Source organism: Pyricularia grisea (genome assembly GCF_004355905.1).
Source record: "Pyricularia grisea strain NI907 chromosome Unknown Pyricularia_grisea_NI907_Scaffold_4, whole genome shotgun sequence".
Lineage (NCBI taxonomy): Eukaryota > Fungi > Ascomycota > Sordariomycetes > Magnaporthales > Pyriculariaceae > Pyricularia > Pyricularia grisea.
In genome coordinates this window covers 1545144-1570257 of record NW_022156718.1, presented here as the reverse complement: position 1 = coordinate 1570257, position 25114 = coordinate 1545144, and the positions used below count along the sequence as shown (strand labels likewise).

Below are 25114 nucleotides of genomic sequence, written 5' to 3'. Positions count from 1 at the left end.
CATACCAAGTAGGTGAATAGGTACCCTACCTATGTAGAATGGAGTGGATGCATTCTTGTTCCCAGTGTGCTTTCTCCTTGGAATTGTTTCTTGATCTGATGCACCCAGCAAACGCGATAATATTTCACATGGCTACCGAAAATTTCAGTTCACCCAGTATGAAGACAGACGGAAAGCTCAACCCAAATCACCATCCACTACGAACCCTTTGATCCAGCGGAACGTTTAGGCACGGACATTGGGACGCATGTTATCAATCTCATCCCCACACGATCTAGAAAAATAGGGTTCTGACACAGACCCCCGACTAGAAATAAGAATAAAATGATCAAAGACGAAAAGACGAACCCTGGACTTAGAAATAAAAAATTAGACTTTTTCTGCTCCGTGTTCTCTAGCAGTCCGACAGTCCTAGGCCACGTAGAATAATATGATGCAGGAGTCCAGATCAAGCACTTGTCTAAAATTTCGCTCCCGCGTTGGCGCCAAGGATCTCTTTCAAGAAAATAGGGCAACGGTTGGGCTGCTAGGCTGAGCCTTAGGCGGTGCGCAAGGTGGCTAGCTGGCAACTAGAGCGCGGCAAGCCGAACGTGCGTCTCCACGTCAACTGGGGGTTGGAATGCTTGATGCAGCTTGGAGTTGGCAATAAATGGAGATCCCGTACATTGGACGAATGAAAAACATGGTCCGATGTCACAAAGCTCTTGGTTCGATAAAGTAGTAAGCTACTCCCAAAATGTGCATGATTAAAATTAGAGTCATTATAATCTAGTTCGCACAACTATTCAATAGAGAACTGGTCTTGCGCGAGAGCACGACAACCTTTCCACCCGATGGCTTCTCCAACGAGAGGTCAAAGGTGGTGGACCAACCTCGCTGCTCCAAGGCGTCCTTAGCCTCGAACAGTACATAGCCTCCCTGCTCCTGCCCCTCCACCTTGGCCATGGGGGTCTTCCTGATGTCAATCTTGGGGATTGCTACTCCCTGGGTGTGCACCTTGTGCCCAACCTCCAAAACCGGCACTGCACCCTGCGCCGCCAGCTCCTTCCGCACTGCGGCCCGGACCGTCACGGGAAAGTTGTTGTTTGCGTCCGGCGTGAGCACAAGGCACGATTGCGCACCGAGGTACATGAGCTCGTCGCTGATGGGATACCTGCCCGCTCCGGAGTTGTCGAGCTTCTGCACCTCTCCCGTGGCGGTGGTCCTCATCTCGATAGTGAAGCCGTCGATAGCAGCAGGTGGTGCATCGATTTGCGTAGAAAACTCCCACCATGAAAAGATCTCGCCCAAGAAACCAAACGAGTCTCCGCCCCGCAGCCGCGCCCTTGTTGCGTCGACCCTGGTGGTCGAGTTCCCCCCACCCAGCAGGTTGAGCGCAATGTCGATGCCCTGCGAGTCGCGGCCCGTGTCGGCGGTCGTGCGCACGCGCACGCTGCCCTCGAGCGCAATCTTGCCGCCGGCCAACGGCTCGAGGCGTCCAATGTACGGCTTGACATCGTACAGGCGGACGGGCTCGCCGAGCTGGACGCCGGCGGGGACCGTATCGATCATGCGGCCGAAGGCGTCTGCGCACCGCTCCTGGAAGGTCTTGGGGTCCGCGAGGGCGCGCATAGTTGCGTTGCCGTCCGAGGCAAAGACGCGCGCGTCCGAGTTTGTTGTCTGGTTGGTCCCGAACACGAGCGGGTTCTTGCCGTCGCTCTCGAGGTACTCGGTCACGACGACCGTATCGAATTGTCCGGGGGTGCTGTCGAATGTTGCTTTGCTGGCGGGCGCGTTCGGGTCCAGACCGACCCCCGCAACGAGCTCCGGGTTCGTGTCGCCGTGGACGCTACCGATGGTATGCCCGCATGCTACCAGGGTGATCATGTCCTCGTTGGAGAAGCCCATGCGGATAAAAGCGTCCTGTGTCCTCTTGAGGTCGTGATCCTGTTCAGGCACACCAGCGGGTCCTGCTTCGGTAGCATCGATACGTCCGGCCCGGAAGGGGATGATCCGGCCACCGCACGAGGCCGTCGCAGCCACGACACCAAGCGCGACGAGGTCCGCGGCGCTGGCGTGGGCGGAGTGGAACTCGGCAAGGTCCCCAAAGGTCGAATTGAAGGCCGCGCCGGCGTTCTCGGACCTGGCAACCTCGTAAAAGATGCTGGCGTCGATACCACCGGTGCCCGCGTCCTTGTCGTGAGTCGCGACGTCGTGGAACGCGGTTCTTACCCACTCGGCGGCGACCTGCTTGCCTGGAACGGTCGCATCGTTGCTGCAAGGAACGACTATGTCTGTGAAACCGAAGCGCCTGTAGCCGCTCTGCATCGCGAGGAGGTCTTCGAAAAAGTCCGAGTCCTGAGGCCAGATGGGGTCGGCTGCCCTGACTAGGGAGGCCAGGGCGGCGAGGGATGATGTTATTGTCGTCGTCCTCATGTTGGGAGAATCGTCTGCGCGATCTTGCTGGGTAGGTCAGGTAGGTACGTGAGTTGTTAACGTCCTCTTTACCACACCAGCCTTACAATGCGCATGATTCCAGGGGAGATTGGAGCGAAAAAGGATTTCCCTTCCTCCCCTTTTATCTATCCGCTAGCCGCAGTCCGGATCGGCATTGAGATCACCATGGCCATGCTATACTGGTTCTAAATAAAGCTTTAGTCTAGTATACGAAGCACCACTAAAGAGAGTAGGGGACTAAGATTGGGTTGTTGTGTCGAAAACAAGCTTAACAGGGATTTTCAGGGTAGTATGATTGTAGGATCCACTCTTGAACGCTGTACGAGTTTTTTGACCCACTAGCATAAAAACGAATCTCGTGTTACTTTGGAAGGGTGGTATGGATTCCAGTGAAACCAAGATGCCCAGCTGTCGTATCGTTCGTTAACTGTTGTCGGTAAAAGCGGACCTGCCTTTTCTGTACTGCAAAATCGTCGTACGCAAGTTCCTTAGTATTGTAGACAAGAGGCTCAATTTAATTTGCAGCATACTCACGTGCCCGTGGTGTACCGTAAGTAGGTAGCTGGACAGGGCAGGCCGTCGATTGTTTAGATCGTTGCCAACCGACAGCAAATTACTTGGGGGCCTGAAAGAGGTCCCACGACATACAGCCCTCGAGTAATCGGCTTTTGCCACGACGCAATTGGGTCCGAAGGGATTTCGCTCAGAGCCTTGCCATGCTTGTCGGATGCCTTCTTTCCTCGAAGCTTTTTTTTTTTCGTTGGATCAACCACGCGACCTACCAAGCACACTCTCTTAACGAAGGGAAGAAGCAAAACTCGTGTGCGGCATAAACGTCGCGCCCATGTCACAACCCTTCACAATAACCTCAGCTTCGAGATTTACCCCTCACTCGCTTCCTTCAATCTTTATCCTCGTCATGTTTCTGGCCCCACTTGTGAACTCCCCTCCACCTTACACTATGGATCTTCTTAACAAGCAGTCAGTTTAAGTAGTCAGCAGTCATTTTTGTGTCTCAAACTCGTCCCGCCTGATATTTACCTATTCACCTGCCTACCACCTACTTGCCTACCTGCATACTTACCTACCTCCCTACTTACCTACATACCTAGGTGATTTATTGGTACCTGCCCACCTACAGTATGTAATGTAAATCCGTGCTTTATGCGTGTCGGCTTGGTGAGCCTGACCTTTGAGGCTACGATATCATCATGTACGAGAAGTTATGGAGGAGGTGTCTGGAGGAAGGCATGCTCGTTGCTGAGAAAACAGGAAAAGGGAGCAAAAAGTACCCATTAAATTTAAGGATGCAGTGGAAAGGAAGTTCAGTTTCGCTCTGGATGTGTGCAAAACGTGGCAGGTGAGAAAAACCCGGCTATCTATACAACATCAATCCGGTCAATAATCGTCAAGCCCGAAATGTTGTCCCTGAGCCACTTTAGGGGCAAAAGCTAACACAGTGATGAATTCTCATAGAACATGGAGGACCTCATAAACAAGCCTTCTTGCACGTCGATGTTCTTGGGCCCCAAGTTCAGCTGGTTCAGTACGACCTTGTCGGATCTGATGGAGAAATTATACTACCAACAATGTGGGGCAAATCCATCAAACCGGACGCAGAAATGACCATGCATATGTGGCCTGTGGACAAGCAGCCTGTGCGCCCGCCTGGTTGGCCTGCAGGGGCACCCTGCATTCTCCCAACACCCATAACAGGGTCTGCTCCCTCTCAGAGACACCAGCGCAACCAAGCAGGCAAACGAGCTGCCCTGCTGGATGAAACGCCTTTTCATTCTGTGAATACTGATGAAGTTTTATACTCGTGCTCGTCAGTCCCAGATATTATTGGGTTGGTGGAAGGAAGACAGCTTTCCTCGCACGAGGAGTCGACCTCATATGGAGTTAAGAGCGGAAGAAGAAAGACGACATAGATGTGTGACGATGTACCTTGCCAGGTGGTTTTGTTGGATTGGTCATTGATTCTTGTCCACTTTCTTATTCGTAAGCTGTATCAAAGCAATCAACTATTGCTTCCGGCTCCTAGCATTTGCACCAATTTTCCTTGTTGCAGGATACTAGTGATAGATTTCCTAGACATTATTGAACGTTTTAGTTGTAAGAGACGCACAAAGTTTAGCATTCTTATTGTGGAAACGCTTCACACTTTCGACACATATTTTAAAATGTTCAGCTCTAGTCTCAGGGCTCATCCCTGAACCGCGAGCTCCACTGATTGAGCCGTGGCTCAACTGTGGCCTGCGAAGCAGGGATGGTCTAGTCTGAGCACTGAGACTAAATTAAACCACGGTTTAATAATGGAACTCGCGGTTCAGGGAAAAGCCCTGAGACTATGAGATTACCTTATTATAAAAATGTACCCGAATTGCGTTATTATATTCGGTGCGATCGCCAAAAGTTAGGCTTTGGTTGCACTGCGTAATCGTTGGCGCCTGGGTTAGCAAGTTTTTTTTTCGCTATCGTTACGCCCGTGAATAACAAGACGTGATTTTTCGTATGGGCGATCCGCAGTCCCGTCACCTTTCGCACCATTTTAGCATTAAACACACGGCCGCGTGCGTTGTTTCCGTGCACCGGTTCAAGCAAGCACTTCTACGCCCAATAAAGCATCTATCTCCGCTGTGTCTAACTAGTCACGGAGCACGAGGTTCCTCGTGGCGTTGTGAGCTTGTTCTTAATCCCAATCTAAACCACAACCTCTTGTCCTGGCATAATACGCTTGACCAACGCGGGCTGGACCATGTCGTTAAAATCGGACACGGCAGTAATGGTAAGCTTGTCGGCGGCGATGAACGCGTTGAAATTGTCAGTATTGCGCAAAACCATCTCAACAACCTGTACATAGTCGCTGCCCTCGCACCATTTGGAGGTCAAGACTGGCCCCTGGATCGCCAGCGACCTCGGCGCAACGTGCGCCCAAGGACAATTGGGTTCGCGCGAGCCACAAAGGCCAGCACGATGGCCCAGGCAAACAGGAGGCAGCTGCTGTAAAAATGCATGCTGGACTAACAGCTATACAAGGGGCAGCAACAATGAAGAGCAGGCAAACAGCCCAGCGTGACTCCAGCGGACCGCAAAGCTGGCTGGTCCTTGTAGCCACCCACTGTTCGAAGCGGCACGAGGCAGGGTATATACCAATACATACCGAGGTAAGGCAGGCATGCAGTAGCATAGGCCATTATAGGGCTTAGGTCGGGGAATCTCCTGGGCATAGCGGGGTAAGAAACTACTGTAGGTGTATATGCACCTGCGTGGTGACCTCCCTATTTGGGCGCCGGCAGGTGACGAGGACAAATAACCGTCGGGTAGTTGCTTTCCTGTGCGGTGCCGTCAGCAATGTACTTTGGAGCAACTATGCAATAATTGTATGCAGAGGTACATAGGGTTACTTTGGTTATACAATTGCTCACCATTATGTGAGGCAGCCCCAGAGATGAGCGCGCATTTTCAACTCTCGTACCAATTAGCTAAGCCGGTGGCCAATACTTGGTAGAGCCACGGAAAAGAGAGAGGAGCCTGAAGCAAGAGAGCTAATGGAGGTAAATTAGGTACATAACGTAGGTAGCTACCTCCTCGCTAACATTAATTTAATGGCCGTCGCGGCGTTAATAGCCACCTCCACTTCATATTTTTTTTGCACATTTCTTCTATATCCCAGGCCGATGGATAGACAAGTAGACTTTCGCACCATTTTTTGCAAAAATGCTTGAGCAAACCATCGTTTGCGTCAGGAACACCGTTTTTTTCTTTCATAGCTGCGAAACATTGTTCAGCACAGCGTTGGTGCTGAAAGCTTTTATGTTCATCCCCACGGCGCGCAATCTTGGGGTTGGAGAGTTCCGTGTCGGCTATAGCACTGGTAATGCAAAGGGCGGCGATAAAAAAAAACCCAGAACGCATTTTTCAGCTTAAAGTTGCTCGAAATGTTGAGTGTAAAAAAAATAAATACTCGGATAAAGAGGGGGTAAAGGAAAAAAGGTTGAAATGAATAGCCAGGTAGTTGTGGGGGCTCCTAGGTGGATTTTCGAGATATGGACAAAGTAAAAGCAGAAGAAAAGGGAATTAGTCTTCAAGGTGGCAAGTTAGATTTAACCAAACTGAAGATGAATACATATCCGATTACGAGTCGTATATTACTTTCTGCCCGGCATTAAACGCATGACACTCAAATATAAATATAAATGTATAAATATAGCTACTTGGATGCGCGAATTAAAAAGAATATTTATATTTGGTTACGCATTGCGTGATTTATTATATATCCAAATACTCCAGGTTCCCTTTCCACCTTTCCCAGTTGTGGTATAAATAGTAAAATATTTACTGTAGTCTGTACGATAAATTTAAACGACTGTAAAGATTGCAAAGATAGCCATTCTATCCACCGAAGTAACTTGGTATTCTGTTTTCCTTAATCCTCAAAGGCACAGCTATAGCCAGCCTGCTTCGGCCTAAGACAACGACACCAAACCACTGACGCACCCAGCCATGGCCGGATGTCCTGACAGCAGCATATACGTATCTAATCTCGTTACACCATATTCAGCTCGCGTCACTGCTACCCCACACCTCCTTCTGGTCAATATTTACCAGACTGCAGAAAATATTGTGATCCTCTAGAGCCACCCAATTTAATCGCCAAAATATATTGTAATTGCTCTTTTTCCGTCTCCACTGGTAAAGAGCTTTTTATTCTCGGCCATCTCAATGGTCGCAGGCGTAGATTGGGCTTGAATGTTTTCATCATGTCAGGGTCTCTGCTTCAGACTATACTGTTGGTTACTACTAACTGTATCTTGCTCGGCATTCGCATCTGGAGACTAGAGGGTTTTACGCAAAAGCTTGGATTGTAAGCCAGTGGCATTCTTAACCCAACATAGTAAATTGTTATATTGATATAGCTCGGGTCTGTGTAGGACGTGAAATCTACCGAAGCGTGCCGAAAACACATCGCAGATAGCCAAAAGAAGACTGGATGTGAATAAAAAGCGAACATATACCGCATGTCATTACCTTGGGGTTAGTTGTCTGCCTTCTTTTTCGCGGAATCCATGGGCGAACCGGTGAGTTGCGGCTCAAGATCTATGCCGCTGTTTTTTCAGGCAAACCGCGCCGCTAACACAATCCGTACCGTACATGACTTTGACTCACTTATCGTAGTCAGCGGGTGGTTCAGCGTCACCCCTAAGTCTCGAACTATATTTGCAGTTAGCTTGATGTTATCTGAACGTAATACCCACCACTCCCGGGAGGGCTGACTTGCATCCATCATCAACCACCTCATTACAGTGCTTTACATTGTACAAATATTCAGCCATTTCAAAATGGAAGCAAACGACGATTGTTAAGTTTTCCACTTCGAAATCTGGCCGGGCCAAAAGTTTGCTATGTTTCCAAGTTCTTCATGCCGGGTTTCAAAGGCAGGTATGCTAATTGAGACACTAGGGTGATAAGCACCAATATTTACTTACCCCTGTGTACGGAGATACCATCCGGTTCTCCGTCAAGGTCAATGTATCTGTTACTAATCGAGAAGGAATGCAGGCTGAACGTTGAGCCAATTGGAGGGCATGGGGCCTCGACGATAACTGGTGCGGCGATTCATCCTTCAAGTATGACGAATCACCGACCAATCGAGGTGAGGTTAAACCAGAATGGCGGCTCACGTTAGAGAAATTCGCGCCCGGTTTTGGCGATTGCGATTAAAATACAGAGGTGTATGCGGTAAGCACTATTAGTCTCCCGGGAACAAGATACCTGAAACTGCTGCTCTCGGCGAGGGTGATTTAAACGTAAGGTGTTAGGAAAGAAACGTACTGCACTTTTGTGGTGGGTATACCTGGAGCCGGTTATTTGTCGGTTGCCTAAATATTATTTTGGCCTTAATTTCGATATAGTTGGCGAGGATTTTTTTTTAATACTTTTCAAAATATAGCCACGCCGTGGGTTTATTTTACGCTCCCTAATTATACCATACTCTTTTTATACCCCTTTTCTACCTTTTCCATGCCCTTTCTATGCCTTTTCTATGCCTTCTCTATGCCTTTTCTATAACCTTTCCATACCTGTTCCTTATTTTTTCCATATAATATAACAAGTTTTTAAACTAAAGTAACGTATTAAAAATAAATTAGTTTTTTCATACATTTTCTTAATTAATTATTGTTTAAAGTTTTTTTGTAATATATAATTCAATATATTTATATAAAGGTTATTAACGTGATTCATCAGTACCCGACGCATATCAGTACCCGACGCATTTTTCCTCCACTATACCATTCCGAACTCCAATTGCAACGCCAACATTGTTTATATTACCCCAATACAATCGGAGCTATATACATCTGAGATTTCTTCATTCTCCTGACAGGTGCGTGCATTGTGTCCTATTTTGCCGCAATTGCCACAACGCCGTTTAATCGCCAGTCGTACATTATTTCCAACCCTATTTTCACCTTCTTCCTCCTATATCGGATCATCCGCATTATTCAATTGCAACAAACGTTGGACATCTTATACAGTAAATGCTTCTCCTTCGCGGACACGTATTTTTTTAACCCTACGTCGTTTGCTAAATGCTTCGTTGGCCTTCCGAAAGCTACGGACCTTTGCTAACAAAAATATAACTTGGTACGCCATTCCGTCCATACCTTTTGCCAATTGTTTTACAGCTTCAAAAATAAGCGTTGGAAAACTGTTTTAATAACGATTAATTTAAGTTTTAACAAACGTTAATTAAAAAACGGCTTCTGTCGGGTTATAAAGCGTTTAAAAAACCCAAAACTCGGTGGTGGGAAAAATAAACTTTTTGGGTGAAGGCGTTCGTAATTTAATATTCAGTTTGGAAATCACAATTTCCGGATCAAAAGGGATAATTCCAACTCCTCGGAAACCCCCAGCCATATTTTCTTTTGTTATAAACTTTTTATAGACCGCTACAAAAACCAAAAAAAAATCGACTTTGCTAATATTGGTAATATAGGCCCGGATAAAATCGTTAATTTCTTAACCGTATACCCGCTTTAGAACACTAAACATTCCGACATCAAGTGGCTAAATTAGGTGAAATAAATAAGCAGGCAGGCAAAACGGAATAATATTATAATTTTTGCAATAGCTTTCAAATTCCGGCGATTGGTAGCTACCATGCCCATCGAGCACCAGCATCCGATATGCGCCTTTTATCCGCGATTTTATATAATTATCGAAATGCTAAATCCATTCCAAACCTATTTCGTTATTTATCCATCCATTTTGGCTAATTTTTATACGCCAAAATACTGGAAAACCGCCTTCTGTATACCAATTCGCGAAATGGTAAACGCCTTTAACGATAAAAAATGGGGGCACATCGTAGCCGTCGCCACTAATGCAACAGATTGCAATCGCCCATTTTCGATTGCCAGGCTGTACTTTTTTGCTTCTTCCGCGTCTTTCAGACCCAGTTACAACCATATGGCCGCATATTTGGCCCATCATAAAGCCGGTTTCGTCGAAATTGTAAATATCGCAATCCTGGATACCATATTTGGCCTTTATATTGGCCACCAATCGAAACCACGCGTTTAACGCGTTAAGATCTTCGCAAAGGGCCCTTTGGAAATTATAGGCGCGAGAAAAACGCGTCTTTAATTCTGTGCGTCGTTTGACGAAACGATAGGCCCATTGCTTGCCGACCGGTTGCGCGGCCCGCGCAGCAAGGATATAGTCGGCCATTGCAGCCACATCGGCGATCTGAGGCGGAAACCCTCGGGAATCCAGGTCCAATATATATCGGACAATCACCTCCTCTTCGCTTTCCGTCAAATTCTGAGCACCAGGCCGACGGTCGGCTAAAGAAGCGCGACCTTTCATTCTGTGACGGAGTGTTGATTCGGGCACATTGTACGCTTTTGCAGCCGCTCGGCAACTTAGTTTTGGGTTTAATCGAATGGCTTCAATCGCCAAAATAATTCTTGATTCATTGGTAGTAGTTGGCATTTTATCTTGTGGAAAAAACGCGTGGTAAATTTAAGAGTGGTGTGGTGGAGGAAAAGTGCGTCGGGTACTGATATGCGTCGGGTACTGATGAATCACGTTACCGTTTACCGCAGAATTATAATTTGGGAATCATATAATAATAAACATTTCGGCGCTAAAAACCATAAATTTGTTACCAATAATTAAAATATTATACTAGATAAATCGCGTTGGGGTAATTAAAATATATTTACCTGGTGTAAATTTCCAATTTCGTAAAAAGTTAATGGGTTTTGTTTAAAAAAAGAAAACGTTCAAAAACAAAGGCGAGCGCAAATTTGGCGGGAGCAAAGGGGAACGAAGGCGTCCGTTTTTGGACGCTTCGGATCCCGAAATTAATTATTTTTCTCCCCGTACCGAATTAATTAGGGCCGAATTAGTCTTTAGCTAGGTGACACTGGGGAGTTCTCGGTGTTGTTTGTTTTTTCTGTTGCCCTTTTGGCTGCTTTTTGGTTATGCGCATGCTACTACCTACTACGGTATTGCCAAAAAAAAAAAAAAAAAAAAAAAAAAAAGCATACGTACATTAGTCCGACTTTTGTTTGGTATACGATTCGGTACCTAGGGTTTTAACTCGGAAAAAAGATTTAGTCAGGTTTTGCAGAACGAATCGAGTCGTGCTAACCTCAATTGCACTTGTCGCTAACCTAGGTTGCGGGTTCGTGATGTGGCGGAAAGGGAGTTGTTTGGGTGTTTGGGGTGACGACGTTATTGGCTCAAACGTACACACCTACCCCTAAATGAACGTATCAGGACAAGGGACCCGAACCACCCGGCACCTACTTACACGTACATCGTAAATGGTTAATGCCCATTAGGTACCTCCCTGGTTTTTGTCCCCAGTAATAGCACCCTACTAGGTAGGTATTTGCTTATGTTTATCCCCGGTTTGCGGACTTTCGATTTGCAAGCCAATCCCAGCCGGTACATTCATTCATGGGTAAATGTGTATATACTTTTTTTTTTTTTTTTGAAACGTTTTGGATTATCTCGAACACAAACCTACGTAGGGAGAACATGTCCCACTATCGCCTAGTCGTGTACTCTTGCTATCGTGTATAAAAGTGCAACTAATGTCCATAACCATACAGTATATTATCCTCCATTCCAACAGCTTACATTGGTGTACCGACTATTTCGATTTCTTCGTTTTTTAAATCACATTTTCCAGAAAAGATTTCTCATTCAATCATCCCTCTTTAACTTCATCAAGAGTTCAATATTATAAAACCCATTTTACAAAATGAAAAGTTTCAGCACCATCGGCCTCCTCCTTCTCCTCCTTGGGGTTTGCTCCGTAACCGCGAAAGAAACGTGCGCCGCTTACAATAACAATTGTAGGATAGGTTGCGGAGACAAAATTGTAAGATTAACAATTGAAAAAGACCGTATTAATAACGATAAATTGTTCGTGGAGATTTATTAACCTCACCTATTGATATCTCTTTATGTTTTCCACAGGCCAATTCTTACTGCATCGGAAAATACACGGATTCCACTTCCACATGCAGCTGCTCCTAAGATGGCTGCTCGCCCGGTTTAAAACGCGGGCAACCAAAAACGGAATGCTGTTTTCTGGAAAGGGGTGGACAGAATGCGCAGAGAGAGTCTAGTGATTATGATTGTTTATGGGTTTCTTCTTTCTGGAATCAAAGCAACCGACGGGAATATGTTCATGGCCTGCATGTCCCTTTTGAAAATGTATTATCGAAATTAGCCGGGAAGGTTACCATTACTGTTTCTGCCTTCCCAGAGCAGTCCAGCCCTATTTAGAGATCTATTTACGATTTTTCTTACCATTTACATCACAAAGATCTAATGAATTGTCGTGGGGTAGAAAGATATAAGGGCCAAATAATCTGGCTGACATATTCATCCTAGCAATAACCAGTAATTGCAAAGCTTACCCCTAGCCGAAAGAAATGCGTGGTGCTACTATCCCCAAGTGTTAAACTGTAAAAGGCGTACTTGCTTTAACTGTACTTTATGAAACTTAAACACCCTGCAATGCCAATATATTAACGGTGGTATAAGCCGACTACCCGGGCATGGCAGGTATAATTTAATGGAACCGCGCAATTCTTTATACCTCCAACTCTCTCCATTTGGTGGGTTGCTTGTGGCCTTCGGCAAAGGTCCAATCTTGTTTTGTCTGTGGCATTTGTTAAAGTTTGCTTCTTATATTGTGTGCAATCAAAACGTTTTGTCGATATAGGTACTTCCTATCCGTAACTCAGCAAACAAATTCTCATGTGGCATCTAGCATCTCGCATTTGGAACGGGGCTTGGGCTTTGGCCCTGACGAATTGGCTTAGTGATATCGAAATGAACAAGACTGATGAAGAAAACAAATAACAAAAAAAACAACAACAAAAATATGCAAATAACAACGTCGTTGTTCCAAAGTGGAAATGGTCCTCATAGTAACTCTACCGTCACTGCGCTCCTGCGTGAGAGCGTATGATTTTTGAAGTGGTGACTGAAAGAGTAATGATCTTATTTGGCATGGTAGGAGGGATCAGATTTGTATGTGCGACTTTATCTAAAGGAAGCTTGGTAGTCAAGTCTCGCCCACGGAGAGGACGTCGTCGTAGTCTTGGTATAATTGTATTGTTTGCCCCATCCCATTTACTTAGTTGTTGGGACAGGATTGGGGTCATAAAGTCCTCGCGGGAAATAATTGCTCCAATGGAAATTTTGCTTGTGCGTCAAGCAGTGTCGCCCATGAGACTCCTTATCAAGGCTTAATCATCACTTAGGTGTTCCGAAATGCAAAGAACTTTTACTGGTTTGCCTCGTGTAACGTCCGTGATCAGATCTCTCTGTACTAGTAAAAAAACACAATCGGAAAGACTAGGAGAAAAGAAAACAATACCCCAAGCTCCCCCCAGGCACCTAGGTGCAGGCGCCTGTGCTCAACACTATCTTCCTCCTCCCAAGTTAGTGTCCCAGGCTCCCAGCTAGTTTAACCCTGATGCCTACCTGCCTACCTGCCTACCTAGGTACTCACCTACCCAAGAACCTACCACTCGTAAGTACAAACCAATGGAGCTGTGCTCCTTTTCCATGGGCGCCAGCCCCGTTACTGACAAACCAATCTCTATTTTCCAGTAGCCTCAGTAGGGCCAGTCAAAAGGCATGATATTGATTGATATATTACATTGAATATGGTTTGTCATTTTGATTTTCTGCATGAGCAGGCACGCCACAAACACGGGTGCCTGCAATGATATGGAAGGCAACAGAACACCGCAGAGGAATTGGTCTTGATAGTAAACAGAAAAGTCACCTAGGTACGTACCTAGGTGCTCGAGTGGCAGCCAGGTGGCGGCCTATGGCATAAAAACACGTATCTCGCACCCGGAGCAAACACCCCGTGTAAATCTTGCTTCGAACGCAATGATTTCATGCCCATCAAGGTAATTTACACAATTATAATTGATACTGCCCGCAGTTCCGGCAGGGGAGAATTAAAGCAGCGGCTGAATCAGTGAACAGTAGAATACTTAGGACAGTGGCTGAACTGAAAACATGCGTGATTAGTTCAACTGGTCAATGAATTTTCCCAGTTATCCAATGACTCGATTTCCGAAAAGCAAGGCTCTCAGTGATTGCTTGGAACAGAATTATCATAAACTGCACAAAGATACCTAATATCTAACGTGATCGACCTCCAAGATGAGAGCGTTTCAGGCAGCCACTTTCGAGTTCGGCGAGGTTAGACGTCATAGACACGGAACATAGCACAGAGAAGAAGAAAAACAGGCCAAGTGAGATACCAAACAAGTTTGGACAGGGAGTCAATAAAACAAGCCAGCAGATGTCGGCTGTTAACGAGCGCAAGGGGGCGTGGATTGTACGGGGATATGGATGGTAAAGGGGTGTGGATTAGGGGAGTATGGACGGGAAGGGGGTGAGGACTGACAAGCGTGTGCGTGTCTTTTTGTCAAAACTCTCAGAGACTTATTTTTTTTTGTTCTGACCTGGCAAAACCCAAACAGGATTCAGACAATGACATTTGTAGCAAGCCATAAGGCGGGATGACCAAGCATATCATAGCCGCAAGGTGGTTTGCCTTGAAAATTCTTGCTGACCATCATCTCTTGATCTGGTAGACCCATATTGAAATTGGTTTAGGGGAGGCTGAAACCATGTCTAGCGCGGTAGCCTAGCAGTCACTTTTGAACACAAACAGTAAAGCTTTCCCCTGGATCTGTATGTTCCCTGTAATTGCGCATCACCTCATAAAATTGAAGCCATTCGTGACCCAACGGTTGCATGCATTATAACCAGTAGGTCATGAGGTCATATGTTGCCATTTTTCTAGACCGCATGGACAACATTATATCTTTTTTTCTTGCGCCAAGCTAGTCAGCGTTTTAGCAGGTAACGCTCTCAAAGGCCAACGTGTTCGTTCAGATCGGTTCATGATATGTACTTGCTTACCTACCTACTGACTATTTCCCCTTTTACTTACTCATTTACCTTTTTCTAGACGGCTCAAATTATGCTGTCATAGATAAGGATTCAATGTTTGAAGCTAACACAATATATAAAAAAACAATATCTCTCTAGGTCTAAATTTCAGATAGATGATAGTTACATAACATGTCCTCTAGTTGTTACTTTCATCAAACACATATCAACTCTTTTTCTTGGAAGGATCCAGATAGAACAGCGTCATCAAGCTACGACCTCCGCACTTGGTCCTGTTTGCAGCTGGAAGAGTCGTATCACCACCACACGAGATATCGCAGCTAGCGCCTGTGGTGTTGTACCCTGGCGTTGCGCCAGAGTTGCCGAGCCAGTTGACCTGGTCTGAGCACCAACATTCACGGCTGCAAACCCGGTTCCAGCGTTAGCATCATGTACATGGCAGACCAAGGGATTGGGGACAGGATGGCACATACCCATATTCCAAACCAGCATAACGGAACATCCAGCAGGTCTCAAGGCACTTGTCGTGCGTCATATCTGGCACGTTTAGGTACTGCTTGGTCAAGAGCTTGCCACTCGACGGCTCCTTCACGCATCCGTAGTACGTAAAGTTGACATTTCCGGGCCACAGAGGTGGGGTAAGCGTGCTCTGAGGCGGTACTGCGGTTGAAGACAACGACGAGGATGCCGTGGTAGATGCTGTCAGTGTTGTTGTGGGGGCCGCGCTGGAAGAGCTGGCGGAGCTAGCGGCGCTGGTGTTGGGTGACTGGCTGGTAGATGGGGTTATGCTCGTGCTGCCGAGGACCGAGGATGTTGCCGTAGTGGTCGTTGAGGCTTGGGTGGATTGGCTGGTGGAGCTGGCGACACTAGAGCTTGCTGACTGGCTGGTGGACGGGGTTGTGCTCGAGCTGGTGAGGGATGAGGATGCTGAGGCCGACGTCGTCGAAGAGCTGCTAGCAGACGGGCTTGTTGAGGAACCGGCAATTGAGGAGGAGGAAGTCACGTCGGCGATGGTCTCGTCAGCCTTGGAAGTAGCGCTAGAGAGGCTCGATGAAGCGGCCAAGGTGCTTGAGGCTGCAGAGCTGGATGCCAAGGCTGTAGTCAATGCTGACGAAGTTAATGAGGCCAAAGCAGTGGTGCCTGAAACGGTCGTGCTAGACTGAAGTGCCGAAGTCGAGTTCGAATAAGTAGACGATGCGGAATTAGATGCGCTCGAAGCAGTGGCGGAGAGGCTAGCAGCTGTGCTGGCGGCGGCAGTGGACGAGGCGCTTGACGAAGCGACAGTTGAAGTACCAGATGTCACAGAGCTGGAGGCATCGAGCTTATACAATGATATGCGATTGCCCGCGCCACAGAACGTCGATTTGTCACCCGGGCAGAGGAAGTTGCACGCTCCAGAAGTCGTGTCAAGTCTGCTATCTCCATTGAGCCCGTTTGAGCAGTAGCACTCGCGGCCTATCAGAGTTAAGTCAAGGCGAAGTCAGTAACCGAGTTTGGGATCAGGACGGTTGGCGGTAGGGCTAGGGTTGATGCGCCTTGTTCAGGGGTCGAAACTCACCATACTCAACTCCGAAATATGTGAAACCACTGCACTGCGAAGCGCAGGCCTCCAATGTCATGACATCGTCAAAGTATGATTTGGCATTAAGCGCCCTTCCTGCACCTGTATTCTCTGTGTAACACCCCTGGTAAGCAAAAGACCCAACCCGCGCCTTGGGGACTGGGGAACCGGTGGCTGCTGGTGAGCTCGACACGGCGGTTGACGCAGTGGAAACAGCGGCCGATGAAGTTGTAGTTGTCCCAGTTGCTGTTGGTAGAGCCGTCGTGCCGGGGTTAGACCCATCTCGGAGATAAACGTTGTTGCGCGAGTTGCCGCCGCAGAACTCGGTTGAGTTATCGCGGCAAGTCATGCTACACTCAGAGATCGGGGCCGGCAAAGCGCTGGAGGCCATGTCTCCAGCGCACCAACACTCGCCACCTTTGCCGCACGTCAATAATCATAGACAAACACGAGCAATAGTGAAGAAGAAGAAGAAGCTGCTTACCATACTGAAGCCCAGCATACCTGTAGTTCTTAGCCGAGCAGGCGCTAACGCAAGCCGCGACCGTGCGGACGTTACCGGTGTTGCCATAGGGAAGGGCTCGCCCACTAGTGGCCTCGGTATAACATCCAATGCTGCTATAGCCGTTTACTCCCGGGTTTGTGGATGGCGCACCGGGGGCCGGGGGAAGTGTGGTGTTGGTGGCGAAGAGTGAGATATGTGCGTTGCCGGACCCGGCTCCCTCACCGTTGCCACCGCACCACTGATTCACATCGCCACTGCAATCGAAGTTGCAATTCTCTTCGCCCGCAGCGGTATTTGGAACAGTGTTCCCACCCCAGCATTCTCTATTCCGAACCGTGATTCTGTGGTTAGCTTTCTGGTCAAGTATCATGGTCGATGAACGTAAGTGGGTCAGAGAATCAGTGGATCCAGGGGTTGCGAATTACCTATGATACTGTGTGCCACAGAAGACGTAGCCCTTTGCGGCGCAAGCGTTGAGACACATGTCAGTCGTCATTGCGTTGCTGGCCATGACCTGCTGCGCAAGTTGTCTCCCAGGGGTGTTTTCGCGGTAGCAGGAAACATAGCGGTAAACACCGTCTCCGTTAGCCTTGAGAGGGCCTCCCTGCTGCGCGACGGCGGTACAGTCAAAGGGCAAAGTGAGCTTGGCCATGTCATTGTCGTTGAAGTTGAAAACCCACGCCGCACGCTCGTACTTGGAATCGACATTCCAGTTGGTCTTGGGTGCGTGGCAGATGAGCACAGCTTCCGCATACTGGCCAGTCTCGATCCGGGTACCTTCGGCGAGATCGGCCTGATTGGCGGCCCCGATGAGACCACCAGTGCCGAAGGGGGGCTTTGAGATAGGGACCTCCAATGCAACGGCGCCTGGACCACCTCCATTGGATATGCGGAGCCGGAGACGCTTTTCTGAGTTTTGCGTGATGTTGCCAAAGCTCAGTGTGCCGTTGGGAGTCCAGGTCTCCCAGCCGGAGTTATCCGGTTTCTCCCACTGAATGACAGCGACTGCCGGGTTTCCAGTGGTTGCCGAGATGGGCAGGACAACCGTTCCGCCGTTGGTCGCAAACTGGACATAGAGTGTGAAGTTCCCAAGTTCTGACGGTGAAAAGGTCACACTGGCCACTTGAATGGTCTCAGGGGCAATGGTTGCGGGTATGTCGCTGACAGTGAACTTTCCAGATGAGGTGCTATCCCAAGGTCCAGTTGGGCCAGTAGAGTACCCGACGCTTTGGATTGTGAGTGGCGCCTTTCCTTGGTTGGTCAGGGTTAGCGATAAACTCATGCTTTCATGACCCACACCGACCGGGCTGAAGGTGAGGCTCTTTGGTTGCAGAGCGAGCAACGCCGCGGAGCTCTGGCCCTGTCCGGACAGAGCAACCGAGCTTGCGATACTGTAAGAGTTTGTCGCGTCTGTGTTCTGCGTCGTTATGCGGACCGAGCTTGTCAGGTTGCCAACCGAAGTCGGCTTGAAGCGCGCCTTGAATGTGAAAGATGATCCAGTCGCAACAGTCCGTGGGATGGAGGGCGTATCGGCAACGCTAAAGTCAGGCGACTCGAGTGTCATGTTGGCTACTGTGACTGGGATCTTTGCAGTGCAAGTGATGACCTGCTCGGCAGCTTCCATTCCGATTTCTACCACGCCGAAGCTGCTGGACCCGGTACAGTTCAGAGCAGGCTTCGTCGGGGCGCCAAACCCATAGATCATACCACCACCGGCAGGGACATAGACTCTGCCGTTGCCAAAGATGGGTCGAGTGAATTTTCTGATTCCAGTGACCTGGAAGCCCTTGACAAGCTTCATCTTACCATCTGCTCCAGGAATGGCCTCGTGGATCTTGAAATGCCACTTGGAAGGACCCGGGTTGTCGACATCGGTCGTCCACAATAACCCAGTACCAGGTTGGCCGTTGAGTGAAGTGACAGCACCGTGGCTGGGGCCAAGCCGACCAGTGTTGGCCTCGACACTTTCGCCAACAAAGGTGAAGGTTGGGGCGTTGTTGGCGCAGGTAAACTTGAACACGGTCGTGGGGAACCCAATTGGGTTGATGTGCACGTAACCACCCTCATGCGGGTAAACACCCGCCCCGGAGTACACCGAGTTGCGCTGCTTATACTTGTAGAGCACACGATCACGCTCACCTTCAGGTTTTGATATCCCATTCGTGCGGTAGCCTCCCAAGTCATCCATATTGAGCCAGTAGGTCCAGCCAGTTTTGCCTGTGACGACGCCGATGCGCTTCACACTTCCGCAAGAGAACTCGGAGGGAAGCAGAACGAAGGGGCTCGTTCCGAGATCCTGGTCATTGCCATCGAGAATCTGCTTCTCCTCAGGCATGAAGAAGTCCACCGGCTTGAGCTTGCCATCCTCCTGGATCGTCATGTGCACGACGGCCTCTTCAAGCGCCGTCGGTGGGTTACGGCCCTCGACAGGGATCGTAGACAACTGCGATTCGTATCCGTTTCCTGTGGAGTAGAAGACAGAGCCCTTGTCGTCCGCAGCGATGCCACCTCCGGACATCCAAATACTGGCTCCTTTGGCGCTCACACCTTCGCCCTGAGTCGCAAAGTTCTCGATAATTTTACCGGAGGTCTTGTCGAATCCAATAACCCAACCTGTATTGATGGAATCAATTCTTGTTAGTTGATTGGCTCAAATTGTGGCGTGTGGGGCTGTTTGTTGAAGAGGTACATGTAAGAGGTTCAGGGTTAGGGTCACGGTTCGCTGGTGATATCTGAGGTGCGTATGAACGCGGCATCCCTCCCATCTTGCGAGAGACCAATGGCGAGATTGTAGACACTTACCAGTTATATTGTAGTTTACGCAGTGAGACCCGAAGCCAGCGTAAATGTTCTGGCCCTGCTGCAGTAGACCGGGACGCTGGTTGTGGATGCCGCCCTGGAAGAGTCGAGTCGGATTATTTCTGGCCGGAAGGTTCTCGAAGTTTATAGGAAAGGAGGGTCTTTCGCTGAGGTCGGCAAGGCTCAAAGCGTGTATGTTGTGCCTCCCGGCAGGTCTACCCTGTACTTCATTGACCTTTGACTGGTCTGCATACGTCTTGACTATCACGTAGAGGGTCTCTGTCACCGGGTCGATGACACCAGTTCCGATGATGCCAACGTGAGGATCTATATCTGCACACGTCTCCCTACAAGTATCCAAAGTCAGCGTCTGAAGATCAGGTTCAAGGGTGAAGTTGTGCTGTGGTTATCTGAAGGGATGATGGTTGCTGGTGGATCTCGCAGGACCGCAATTCGACGCGCTCAAAGACAGAGCAGCAGAAAAAGCAAAACTTACTCTGTCCCCTTCAGATCCAATGTAAGGAACGGAATTGCGAGGTTCCTGGAAGCTACGATTTCACCCGTGACGGCATCAAGTTTGTATACGTTGTTCTGCGTGGTTGATACGTATAGAAACTGGCGCCCTTCTGGATCGTCACCTGGCGTGAAGACCAGAGGCATGGAGTAGAACTGCTCCTTTACACCGCCATAGTTTCCAGGCAGCGCAGTGGCAAATATCTGCTGAAACTGGGGGCTGGCAACGATTGCCGGATCGAGGTTATGGTTGCTGAATGTGCGGTAGATTGAACGGTCAGTTCATGTCGCAGATAGATATGCTTTTTGGGAATTACAGAAACCCAGAAACTTACGACCTATAACCATTCCTCGAATTGTCGCCTCCCCATGTGATGTAGTCAGTAGGCGCATAGCATTCACCCAGACCTACGACAGCCGAAATGGCCGTCAGCGCCCGAACAAAGAACCTGGATGCCATATCTATGGCGCTTGATGCGGCGCAAGACTATGGACTATGCGCAAAGCCGATGATGACTTGTCAGGATGGTATCGTTCAATGCGCAAGTTGGGCAAACCGCAGCTGGTTTGTTCTCTTGATCCGCTACCTCCTCCAGACACGGTGTAAAACGAGAGACAGCAACTGCAGGAAAATGCAGCAGCGGGCGACAGCAAGGTGTAAGGAAGAGACGGAAGAAGAGAATAAAGAGTGACTTGTTAAAACGAATGTCCGGAACAGCAAACAAAAAAAATATTCAAGTGAATGTGGTGCTGTTCACGTTGGCTGCAGAAGGTTGCATCGCAGACCTTGGAGGGGGGCCAAGATGTCGACGGCGACGGGACTCCAATATCGATAGGTTGGAGGGTTGGAGGGCTCCTCCGCATAGATATTCATACTTTGATCCCCGAGGATGTGGTAAGTGACAAGGGTCGACGATAGACACGCCGGGTCCCGGCTGATGCAGGGGGGGCTATAGCCAGAATGGCAGGTGGAAGAACAAACCCCTGTCGCTCATTTCTTTCCCAGGGGCCGATGGCAGGTATTCGTACAACGGAGTAGGTATAGATTGCTGTTCAAACAGGGGCAGCGACATGGTTCAGGTTTTTGCTGCTTGAATCCCAAGAAATTTAATAACAACAATGCTGGCTCCCATCTCAGCCTTGCTCGTGGCGTTTGCCCAGCTGGATAGAGATGTCAAGACAAGAATAGATACCTGAGCAAGCTCAGACAACAAACAACAAAGTCGGAGTTTCGGCGGCGAAGTTTGCCAAGCCAACTATGGAGTTTGCCCCCCACCTGCTGCCTACTGAATTGCTGGTTGGTTCATTGGTGCTTGAAAAGGTACGTAGGTACGGGAAAAGTTACGGGGAAAAACACGAGGTTTTTTTTTTCTGGAGAAATTTTTTGGGTCTGCATGTAGGTGCCCAAGCTGCCAATTCAATAGTCCAGCTTGTGCAGCTTGACATACTTTCAAACATGCAGATAAGGAACATCTCTATGCTTGGTATAGCACGATGATGGTCCGTCCCACCCGAAGGTCAGAACAAACATAATAAAACGATACATCAAAGATCTGCCTAGTCATAAAAGCGTGGAGAAAAACGAGTGTTAGTGCCACCGGTTGACGAAAATCATCCCGATCGAATTGCGACCAAAATGAAAAGAAAGTTGACAAGGAGAAAACGTGAAATCGCGGTGACCTATCGGATAAAGTTTAGCCAGGAACGCGCCCGCTCCGCACTAAATTGGGGTACACACTGAGTCTGGACCAACCCCAAATCGCGCGGTCGAGGCTAAAAAAGAAATAAAAAAATAAAAAATAAACCCCCCCAGTGGCTCCCCGATTGATAGCCAATATTCAATCAGCTCAAAGCATACAGCAAAATTCCTCCTTCTCCCATGTGTCTTGGAGGTAAACTCTTACGAAGTACATGAATCCCAGTGATGGACGCACCATCAAATTTATTGCTTGTTGGCGCAGTGAATACAAACAACCTGCATATTTTCGAAGAAAGACGCGCGCATCGCCAAGCTCGCTTCGGTCTCAATGTAGGCGGCGACGGGACATGGTATCCGTTGTCTCCTTGCGGCTTATTGCAGCCGCGAATGAAACATGACTGCTCCTGATTTGATCTTGCCCTGCCGAGCGTAGCCAAGGCCGAAGATAGCGTGGCATGCACACCAAACTACGATCCTACCGTCCTATCTTGCAGTGGACATTAAATACGAAATCTTGGGCAGGATGCTGGTGTGCTGACAATGGAATCGTTGACTACTAATCTGGCGGCATCCCCACTACTGTGATCAAAAATAATATCGCCGTAGGGTTGATCACCTTTCGGCACCAAGGCCCGAAAGCATGCTGCAGAAAAAAACTCTCCTATCGGTATGCCATGTAGGCCAGATTCAGATGCCTTCCTTGCTTCATAGCTAGGATGCGCTCAATTAACAAACACCCTTGCAATAATGGTAGGTAGGTAGCATCGCTTCCCGCCTTTTCCGCTTTCCGCCTCGCGACACTCGGCTAAGTCCGTCAAGTCCGCGATCCAGCTCATCAAGGGTGAGGGCAAACAAAGAAGAAAAATAAGACTAAATAAATGTCCGTGCAAACAAATTCAGCACTTGTGGCGCAACACCTGGCAGTTATGGCTAAACTAGCTGACAGCCCAGAACACAAAAATATTCATCGTTTAGGATAGGGCTGAAAATACACGATCGTCGAGGATCTAGTTTTGGGTTTTGGGTTAAAAATGTGATATCCAACTGGACCTCTCAGACCTCGATATGAATTCGTTGATAGCTACCCGACTAGGGTGTACCGGGACAACAACAGCATGCACGGGAGATACATGATAAAGACAAAGATTGCCAGAAATCGGCCTCACTCGCCAAATCTTTAATTGAAACATCTCCCTTCTTCTCCCTCTTCTCCCTCGAATATACTGCCCCTGCTGCTTTCCAGCCAGGCTTTGGTAGACCAGCCCTGTACCATATATAGCGAGTCCTCGACAGGGCTTCAACACTCTGCTCGCTACTATAAGCGGGAGCTGAAAGGGGCTGAAATCAGTTGGTGAGAATAACGTTGCGAAACGAGGCGCTCGCGGCTGAGAGGCAAGGGCGTCATTGATTCTCCACCCAGCCAGAGCCTCGACCTGAGTCGGAGCTGTATCGTCACAAGCCCCGGGATAGATGGCTTGGTGGCTCATCTAATTCTAGATTTCAGGCTGTGTGAGACAGACTGCGCTTGCCTCGAAATATGTCTCTGGCCTATGTAAGTTTTCCTTGTCATGATTGGCCAGGCTACTTGCTCCCTGAAGAGCATGTAAGCACCTCGTACTTAGCAAAGTACATAATGAATGGAATGGAAGGGGCGATTCCGCTACAGAACGAATTAAGCGCCCACGTGTGCAAGTTTGACTCAAGCAGAGTGTATCCTAAAAAAAAAAAGAAAAAAAAAACGTTTATATATTGCAAATGAGACTGGCTTCAGAGCATTCGCATGCCGTACCACGTACCTGATCCACTCAGATGCAGGAATTCGGTACACTGCCGATTGTGCGACCTAACCATGTTACCCAAGTTTTCAGACGACTCAACCTTTAAAGAACCTCCTTCAACACACAGACCAAATAGCCAAGCCTACCCACTCCTCAAGAAAGCACTCTACCCTATCCTCGACGAGCATACAGCATGAACCCTAGACCAATAACAGCTGCAGGCCACGAAGCATCATCCCTCCAGGAAACGTTTCCACTGCCTCCAGGACCACTATTCTTGGAAGGTGTGGGCTTCCCGCGGCAGATCGGGCGGGCTCTTGCCTGCTGCTCTGTATACGGACCGTCCCGGTCTCCCTTGGAACAGTCGCCGTACCCGACGATGACCGAGTAGTTGTTGTCCTCATTCACAATCTCGCCTGCCTCGCCGCCGCCGGGGGCCGCCTGGCAGCACAGCTCGGATAGGGTGTTTGCCATGAAGCCGATGCTTGACTGTGCAACCGTCTTGGACTTGCTCTTATCGTGGTTGCAAAACTGGTAGAGGTGGAGATCGAGTAAAATGTCTAGTGTTAGTGGGCTTGTTGTATCCGTCGCAGATGCTTGAGGATGAACTCACATAAACTGCGCTCGAGCCGCGACATCCCACCCGGATACATTTGCCTGGGTCCGCTGTGACATCCTTTTTAGTATCGCGAATGCTGGCAGCTGAGCTCATTACGTCACCCTCATCGCCGCCAGCATATTTGCCACAAGAGACACCTAATTTTTGAAGACAGTGTTTTGTCAGCGTTTATGGATTCGCCTCGGCCAGTAGGCTAGCAAACTAGAACAGAAAAGGAGAGAGGAAACAAGAAAAGACGCAAGAAAAGAAACAAGAGTCTACTCACGATAGCCACCATACATGTAAGTGTCAACGCTTGGCCTCATGTCCAACTTCTCAGGTTGATAGTAGATAATCACGGGCATGCCCGGACCGGACTTGGACGCATCGGCGGGGGCGGATATACCCTTTGGCGAGGGCACCGATGGGGCCTTGGGCTTTGGTTTTGGTCCCTTTGCGTATTCCGCTGTGTACTCGTCGGCAGATGGTGAGGCCTTAGGGCTATCCCTGGCGGTGCTGCTGCTACTGTCTGTGAGTGAAACCAAGGGGTCGACTCGGAGGGGTGTGAGCATGGCCGCTTGGGTGGCAGCGAAGAGAAAAAGCAGCAGGGCTGCGACCCAGAGGTCGGAGCACGAGCTGTGTAGAGAACTCATTATATGTTAATAGCAATGTCTCGACTAGTTACAAATTTATTGCGTTTGGCACGTCAGCACTTAGTGTTCTCAGTTTGATATGTCCCTTGCGTTAAGTT

The 25114-nt window shown here is 48.6% G+C and overlaps 4 protein-coding genes across 4 annotated transcripts; all 4 read right to left on the bottom strand.

The window, feature by feature from the left end:
• Positions 1-768: 768 nt before the first annotated feature.
• Positions 769-2415, bottom strand: PgNI_07169 (uncharacterized protein; the record flags this gene model as incomplete). The annotated part of the gene is made up of 1 exon (XM_031127185.1): positions 769-2415. The coding sequence occupies one exon, from the start codon at positions 2413-2415 to the stop codon at positions 769-771; it is 1647 nt and encodes a 548-aa protein (XP_030981603.1).
• A 2724-nt stretch (positions 2416-5139) lies between these two features.
• On the bottom strand, positions 5140-5666 carry PgNI_07168 (uncharacterized protein; the record flags this gene model as incomplete). Its single annotated transcript, XM_031127184.1, has 2 exons — positions 5140-5459; positions 5504-5666. 2 exons carry the CDS (start codon positions 5664-5666, stop codon positions 5140-5142), a joined length of 483 nt encoding a protein of 160 aa, XP_030980899.1.
• A 9371-nt stretch (positions 5667-15037) lies between these two features.
• On the bottom strand, positions 15038-21224 carry PgNI_07167 (uncharacterized protein). Its single transcript, XM_031127183.1, has 8 exons — positions 20624-21224; positions 20272-20541; positions 19779-20122; positions 17402-19589; positions 16956-17299; positions 16469-16888; positions 15384-16365; positions 15038-15311 (listed from the first exon to the last, which is right to left on the bottom strand). Exons 1-8 carry the CDS (start codon positions 20746-20748, stop codon positions 15116-15118), a joined length of 4869 nt encoding a protein of 1622 aa, XP_030981297.1. The 5' UTR covers positions 20749-21224; the 3' UTR covers positions 15038-15115.
• Positions 21225-23936: 2712 nt separating this feature from the next.
• Positions 23937-25016, bottom strand: PgNI_07166 (uncharacterized protein; the record flags this gene model as incomplete). The annotated part of the gene is made up of 3 exons (XM_031127182.1): positions 23937-24296; positions 24379-24521; positions 24650-25016. 3 exons carry the CDS (start codon positions 25014-25016, stop codon positions 23937-23939), a joined length of 870 nt encoding a protein of 289 aa, XP_030981365.1.
• Positions 25017-25114: the final 98 nt, after the last annotated feature.

What these genes read in the sequence shown, in the direction of transcription:
- PgNI_07167 (XM_031127183.1), bottom strand. Translation starts at nt 20,748, where the DNA reads ATGGCATCCAGGTTCTTTGTTCGGGCGCTGACGGCCATTTCGGCTGTC. An exon ending in TCGAGGAATGGTTATAGGTC is followed by an intron (nt 20,542 to 20,623) that starts GTAAGTTTCTGG and finishes CCGCACATTCAG; the next exon opens with CAACCATAACCTCGATCCGG. An exon ending in TGTGGCACACAGTATCATAG is followed by an intron (nt 17,300 to 17,401) that starts GTAATTCGCAAC and finishes GGTTCGGAATAG; the next exon opens with AGAATGCTGGGGTGGGAACA.